An 8211-nucleotide genomic window follows, 5' to 3' on the forward strand; every position below is an offset into this window, starting at 1 on the left:
GCATTCTTCTCTCTTCCGTAGCAGGTGTAAAAGAAACACAGACCGGACAGTAGATTCACAATGGTTCGTGGTAATTGTACTTAATTACGAAGTTTTATGGGCTAAACTATGTAGAACATTGGCCTATTGGAAACCACAACTCCCTACTACACTGCACAATTCAGTCTGGATCTGATTTATCTCTGGAAAAAATGTGCAATGAGCGCATTGAGCTCAGAAAAAAAGTATTGAACAGATGTCTGTGAATTAGTTATTTAAAAGAAAGCTAGGTTATATATATATATATATATATATATATATATATATATATAACCTATATATATATATATATATAAATAAATAAATAAATTGTTCAAGCACAAACAGTCTTTGTTATACTAAAAAAATAAATGGGTTATGGATATGAAATGGATATGGATATGAACCAGCAGGTCAGCTCAGAAGACTGAAGGCATGGCTTAGTATGGGCGTGGCTTTCAGTCATTGTTGGCCACCCGTGAAAGTAAATGTCATTCAGGTTCAGCTGTTCTGTTTTGTTGTTATCATATGATAAGATTTTGAAGCTTTAATGTGGCTTACAGAAGTGTATGAGTGGCTGTAAATACTACATCATAATTCTCTATCAGCCAGTGTGTTTCAGTAGGACAAAGTGGAAAGACTGGTTGCTGATTGGTTGGTTAAAACCGCATTCAAGCCGGTGTCTAGTCCACAAGTAGTCTCTGCCAATGCCTCAACAACCAATTTTCAGGGGAAATGGAAAGAGAGCCTGTGACTTCCGCTTTTGGACGTTAACAAGGCGACACTCCATATTTACTGGATTGGTTGAACAGTGCAGAAGAGAACATCTCAACAGTTTTTTTTTCTCGTCAAGGACAGTTATGTAGGGGATCTAGTTTCAGGCGTTTATTTTAAACCTGCTACGTTAGGTTATTCCACAAGTTACCACCACCTGGGCTATGACATTGAAATGCCTATTCTCTGTTCCATCTCACTGCGCAATCCACTGTCTCATCAGCCCAGCCATGCAATTTATAAACTTGATCTCCACTCTAAAAAGCATATAGACATTATCTCCCATTTCTTTTAGACTGGCATTTGGTTTTCGACAGAGGAGATTTATAGAAACCTTTCTGTCTCTCTGACATCTGCAACATTATTTCAATATTGAAATTCGATCTCCAGCTGTCTCATAGTAATGAACGTGTCGGGAGTCGGGACAAGAGACAGGCAGGCAACTTTTCTCAGCCAGTCGATATCATGAATCAGCATCATTTTTATGGATGTGTACAAAGAAATGTCAATAGAAAAACAGGTCAAATGAAAGGAAATTCAGCTAGTTTGCTGTCTTTCCAGCTTCAGTTTTAAGTGATTATGTTAGCTGTGTAGTTGGCTAGCTCCTCTCAACAGTGGCTAGAGTACAAATGTTCCACGGCAGGCAAAATTGCACCTCATTAGCTCATTGTTATGGCTGTATCATTGTAAAAAACATACAAATGCAGCTACTTGGTGGTATTTTGGCTGCACTGTTTGCATGACTCTGTTAGTCAAATTTGGCTAGCTAGAAAGCAAGGGATAAGAACATTGCCAGCATGGTAACGGAACATTTAGAACGAACCAATGGGTATTTGACTGCCTTCATGACTCATGACCGCCTGTGTGGCGGTAAAACAGTCACCGCAACAGCCCTAATTGTGGAAGGATGGAATAGTATGAATAAATTCAGAGAAGCCTGTGTTTGGAGAAGCCTGTTTTTGGAGAAGCCGGTGTTTGGAGAAGCCGGTGTATCAATGAAATTCAGATAATGAATGGACTTCGTCTCGGCCTAACAACACCATGCCAATATATCCTCCAAACACTGGTTTCTCGGGTATTATTGCCTGTCTCTTATCACACAGAGAAAAGCGATACTGTATCAGTTGACAAGTCAAGTAGAAAAGGGGATGTTGTACAATGTTGCATGTGGCAGAAATGGCATAAAACACTATGCTCTGTTTTTACTGTAGCCAACTGCTTTACAATACCCTTTTCTACTATTAAATGTCCTACATATGTACTGTATAAGGATAATGTAACTGTAACACTGAAATACTTCTCAACATGCTCACAACCTGCCATTGGATTAAATAAAATGTTGAATGTCAAGTGATATTCAATATCTACTATTAGTTTTTATCGCTTTGGTGCAATTTTCACAAGTATGTGGTATATTTACACAACTCTTAGTACGAACCTCAAAACAAAAAGGCAGTTGTTTCAAAACTCTTAACCACATTTTCAATTGACTTAGTGCAACACACAAAATCAGTCACTTTGTCACCAAACTTAATCATTGTTTCATCTAGAAATACATGTTTCACATTGTAATACATTTTCATATAAAGTAATTGCCTTTCACAATGTAATGCTCACATTACTTTTGATATGATTCTCTTCTCTTTTGTTAATTGTATTGTATAGTATAGAGCTCGCCAGCTTGTAGTCCTAAAAACCAGAAATGATTTACCTCTGGTTTGTTCAGCCATTCCTATGGGCAAAACGAATGCGGAAAGAATAGGGTTTTGGAATAAATGCTGACAAGAATAAAGCCTTTATAATTCATAACCTTTATGAATTATGTGCGTTGTTTTATTTTTTACACAAATGCTTCAAAATTCACAAAAAGTGACGCTACATGATGAAGATTATCTCATAGAACAAACGTAACGTATAAGGTCTCTTAAGCCTGTTTACCACAGACCTTATTTTGGGCGTTTATCCAAAAACCCTATGAAATCTCCATACATTTTCCCATAGGCTTTGTTCAACGACCATGGCGGAGTTAGTGCCTACAAAAATATGCGATTACTATATCTATAGGAATCAGCCGATATTAGCTAAAAATGCCAACCTCGGTATCGGCCGATGTGTAGTTAATGTCGATGTGCAAAACCGATGTCAAAGCTGACGTGCATACCTATATAACGTAGGTACATGACGTAATGACGCCACGTAAAATTTTGCGCTATACATGCAACACAGCATTACTAACCTAGCCCACAATGTCTGCTGTGTGGATCGAGCAGTCATCAAGTCGAGCAGTCATTTTAAAGAGTAAGAAAATTTCAGTGCGACAACTTAAAGGCTGAAACCCATTAAAGTCAAGATAATGGAATTAATTTCCCTTGACAATCAACCTTCTCTCTGTTGTGGGTGATGTTGGCTTTCTCCAACTGGTCGAGCACCGGTACACCCTACCAAGTGTGTTATTTTTCAGATGTTGCCCTACCGGAGTTACACAGCAATAGCGTGCGTCACTGCTATTAGCTTCACAACATACATACTATGGAACGCCGTTTGGGTCTTTGCGTGTAAAAAAATATACAGTAGCACTGTCAAAGCTGTACAATAAAGTCTGCAAACACCGGCCACGAACAATGTGTTGGTAATAAAGCATAATTTGTTTGACCGCAACTTCTGGGGTAGCTAGCTTTAGCTTGGTACCTAGCTAGCAGCAATACAACCAGCCTGAAAACAATGACCAGTAGAAACTGCAGTCATTTTCATTATTCTTAGCAATGATTTAGGAATCCTTGTGAGTAAGTATTAGCTAGGTTGCAATTTGTTGTTCGCCTATTGAAATTGAAGTCAGTTAAGAACAAATTCTTCTTTACAATGACAGTCTACCCCGGCCAAACCCAGACGACGCTGGGCCAATTGTGAACCGCCCTATGGGACTCCCAATCACATCCGGATGTGATACAGCCTGGAATCGAACCAGGGACTGTAGTGACGCCTCTTGCACGGAGATGCCGTGCCTTAGACCGCTGCATCCATGTGTGTGTATTAACTATTTATCTGTACTAGAATGCTTAAAAGGCCGCAAAAATTTTAAGTATCGGTATCGTTTTTTTGGCAAGGAAAATATTGGATATCGGTATCGGACAAAAATGTCATATCGGTGCATCACTAATTACTATTGCTCTCTATTTATATTATATTACTAGAAACACAAGCATTTCGCTGCACCTGCTGTAGCATCTGCTAATCTGTGTACACGACCAATAAGCTTAACATACAGTACATCTCTGATCTTGTCAATATCAGATGGACCTGAGCCCATTTTAATATAATTGTAAAATTAGCCAAGCAGTAGTAATTATTGTGTTATGGGTCAGATGGAATGATCTATGTGCATTGTATTTGGGGAAAGGGAAAATACAAAGGGGGCCTGTATCTGAGGGCAAGAATGATTCCATAAGAGTTGAATACGAGCCATTTGTCTGGAGTTCGAGTTGATAGTGTTATAGAACAGTTGCTACAATATATCTTTACTCTTTTATTCCATTATATACTCTTAATATGAATATACAGTTTTAATATAATCTTAGGGATTTAAAGTAAAGTTAGGTTTAAACTCTTTGTGTACGAGAAGAGTAATTATCTAGTGGACTGCAAGAATGTGTACTCCCTAACTCAAGGCCTCTCCTGACTGATTTGAAAATCTGTGAAAGGTGTGGAGGAGTAAGAACACCTGCCCAGCAATAAAGACTGGTTGTTCATTCTAGACACCGAAGGGGGGTCTAGCTGGGAAGGGGGGGGGGGGGGGGGCTAGTCGGAGGTTATGAATACATGTGCTTGTAACTTTGTATGTGTTCTTGCAGCTGCATAACCCAGTCAGGTGAATAATTCTAGCCTGAGCTTTCTTTGGTATCCGTATAGATTATTGAACCAGAATTTAGAACCTAACAGAATTATAATCATAATAATCATCATCATATTAGTACATTTGACTATACAGTATATCATACTTTTTGTTTCTACTTTACAGTGCTTTCAGAAAGCATTCATACCCCTTGACTTATTCCACACTTTGTTGTGTTAGAGCCTGAATTCAAAATATATTTTTTTCTCACTTATCTACACACAATACCCCATAATGACAAAGTGAAAACGTGTTTTTAGACATTTTTGCAAATTTATTGAAACTTAAATACAGAAATGTCACACCCCTGAGTCAATACATGTTAATGATATAATCACCTTTGTCATCTATGCATAGTCACTTTAATAACTCTACCTACATGTACATACTACTTCAACTAACCGGTGGCCCCGCACATTGACTCTGTATCGGTACCCCACTTTATATAGTCTCGCTATTGTTATTTTACTGCTGCTCTTTAATGACTTGTTACTTTTCTCTTATTCTTATCCGTATTTTTTTTTAAACTGCATTGTTGGTTAGGGGCTCGTAAGTAAGCATTTCACTGTTATATTCGGCGCATGTGACAAATCAAATTTGATTTGATTTAATTACAGCTGTGAGTGCTATGTTTGGGGCAAATAAATAAAAAACATTACTGACTACCACTCTCCATATTTTAAAGCATAGTGGTGGCTGCATCATGTTATGGGTATTTTTATTTTTTTACCTTTTTTTAACTAGGCAGGTCAGTTAAGAACAAATTCTTATTTTCAATGACAGCCTAGGAACAGTGGGTTAACTGCCTTGTTCAGGGGCAGAATGACAGATTTGTACCTAGTCAGCTCGGGGATTCGATCTTGCAACCTTTCGGTTACTAGTCCAATGCTCTAACCACTAGGCTACCTGCCGCCCCAAGGGTATGCTTGTAATCGTTAAGGACTGGGGAGTTTTCAGGATAAAAAAATGGAGCTAACCACAGGCAAAGTCCTAGAGGAAAACCTTGTATTGTCTGCTGTCCACCAGACACTGGGAGATTAATTTACCTTTCAGCAGGACAATAACCAAAAACACAAAGCTATATCTACTTTGGAGTTGCTTACCAAGAAGACAGTGCATGTTCCTGAGTAACCAGGTTAGTTTTGACTTAAATCTACTTGAAAATCTATAGCAAGACCTGAAAATGGTTGTTTAGAAATGATCAACAACCAATTTGATAGAGCTTGAAGAATTTAGAAAAAGATCATGGAGAAATGTTGCACAATCCAGGTGTGGAAAACTCTTAGAGACTTACCCAGAAAGATTTACAGCTGTAATCGCTGAAAAATGTGCTTCTACAAAGTATTGACTCAGTGTGAACACTTATGTAAATAAGATATTTCTGTATTTAATTTTAAATAAGTTTGCAAAAATGTGTAAAAATATGTTTTCACTTTGTCATTACAGGGTGTGTAGATGGGTGTGAGAAAAAAAAATATATCCAATCATTTTTGAATTCATGCTGTAACACAACTAAATGTGGAATAAGTCAATAAGTCTGAAGGGGTGTGTGTGTGTGTGTGTGTGTGTGTGTGTGTGTGTGTGTGTGTGTGTGTGTGTGTGTGTGTGTGTGTGTGTGTGTGTGTGTAATTACTTCCACAGACTTTTTTAGGTAAGATAACCAAATAATACTTTTCTAGTTGAATGAACATATGAGACCATTTGAAATAAAAAGGTTGACTGAATTTTGGCCTACATTTTCTTAAGTTGGAGCTAAGTTTTGGCCAACAATTGTTTTAGTTCAGGTAACACTTGGAATGAAAAGTTGAGTAAACAAAACAAATCCTGTGGAAGCAGTTACTTAATAATAAGGTTTTTTTATAATTTTTTATTTATTTAACCTTTATTTAACCAGGTAGGCTAGTTGAGAACAAGTTCTCATTTACAACTGCGACCTGGCCAAGATAAAGCCAAGCAGTGCGACAAAAACAACAACAGAGTTACACATGGAATAAACAAACATATAGTCAACAACAATAGAAAAAGTATATATGCAGTGTGTGCAAATGAGGTAAGATAAAGGAGGTAAGGCAATAAATAGGCCATAGTGGCAAAATAATTACAATTTAGCAATTAAACACTGGAGTGATAGATGTGCAGAAGATGAATGTGCACGTTGAGATACTGGGGTGCAAAGGAGCAAAACAAATAAATAAATAACAGTATGGGGATGAGATATTTACAGATGGGCTATGTACAGGTGCAGTGATCTGTGAGCTGCTCTGACAGCTGGTGCTTAAAGTTAGTGAGGGAGATATGAGTCTTTGTACAGTGAATATTTTGGGTTATTCACGCAACTCAACTGGCTGGGTCAAAATAACCCAGTGTGTGTTCTGTCCAATATTTACCCAACGCTGGGTTACAAAATAACCAAAATTGGGTTGGTTTTAACAAAGCATTTAAAAAAACAATGTATAGAGGGAGGCCAACGAGTCCAAATGAGCCTATAACAGTGTTGTTGTGTCACTGTAGCCTGCCTATCTTACATTATCATAAAATTAAGTTTTGTGAACCGTTAAGAAAGCCGTTAAACAAAACGTACAAATTATCAGCAAGATTGAACAAGTATAGCGCTCCTGCAACTTTGTGTCAACAAAATTGCACAAGCGGCGTGAAAAAAAGTAACCGCCGCACTAGAATCGGAAAGCCCGTAACCTGCACTATGCAGCCCGGTGCAGCATTTGCCAGTCCCCCTTGTCCCCCTACCTCCTCCGATGATCACCGCGTCGTAGTGAGACTTGACAGCTGAGTGACTGGCTCTTGTCACGGTCCCTAGGGTTGTCACTGCCTGCCGAGTTCGGCCTGTCCACACCGTCGCAGCCATGACAAACTTGGTTGTAACTTTTCCTGGATTCCTTGTTTTTCTTCGTTGCTCCACGCAACTCTGTAGCCCGAACTGAACTCGTACAAGCTCCACCTACTTGAGCATAGTTTCCCGTAGGTACCGATCCAGGATCAGTTTATTATTGCCCAATCCAGATCCCAACCGTTTATGAAAAAGCTCATAAACTGATCAGCGTCTAGGGGAAACTTCATTTAATTGAACTGACGGAACTGATTGTCTTATAGTTCTACTATACTAATGTTGATTTTCTATTACTATACTGTATTTAAACTGGATTGTATTTATACATTCACCTACAATAGTGTGTGACCAATCCTTTATCCACTGTTACATCAATGAAATCTTATTGAGGGTGATCAGTGCCAGAAATGATACATTTTTATTTTCAAATCAGCATGCATGATTCATGTCACAATTAAATTGCAAAGTTAAAAGGAAAATACAAAATGGTTCATTGGTGGTACAGGACACCAGGTTCGAACCCAGTAGTAGATGGGTGTGTTTGTGTGATAAAGACAAAACATTTTTTACTGTATATAGGCTATCATATTGATTTTCTTATAAAGACAGAATGTCTACACTTTACCTAGCAAATTAAAATAAGTTTTGTGTAGAGTACAACCACAGATAGAACAAGGAGCATAAA

At 38.1% G+C, this 8211-nt stretch overlaps 1 protein-coding gene across 1 annotated transcript in view; it reads right to left on the reverse strand.

The window, feature by feature from the left end:
• pyroxd2 (pyridine nucleotide-disulphide oxidoreductase domain 2) overlaps positions 1-7626 on the reverse strand; it is a 30953-nt gene extending 23327 nt beyond the window's left edge. Inside the window, exon 1 of the mRNA XM_038992128.1 lies at positions 7427-7626. Within this exon, the coding sequence (XP_038848056.1) occupies positions 7427-7544 (118 nt within the window). The 5' untranslated portion in view covers positions 7545-7626. The remainder of the gene's footprint in view (positions 1-7426) is intronic.
• Positions 7627-8211: the final 585 nt, after the last annotated feature.

The sequence above is a fragment of the Salvelinus namaycush genome, chromosome 4 (assembly GCF_016432855.1).
Source record: "Salvelinus namaycush isolate Seneca chromosome 4, SaNama_1.0, whole genome shotgun sequence".
NCBI classification, from domain to species: domain Eukaryota; kingdom Metazoa; phylum Chordata; class Actinopteri; order Salmoniformes; family Salmonidae; genus Salvelinus; species Salvelinus namaycush.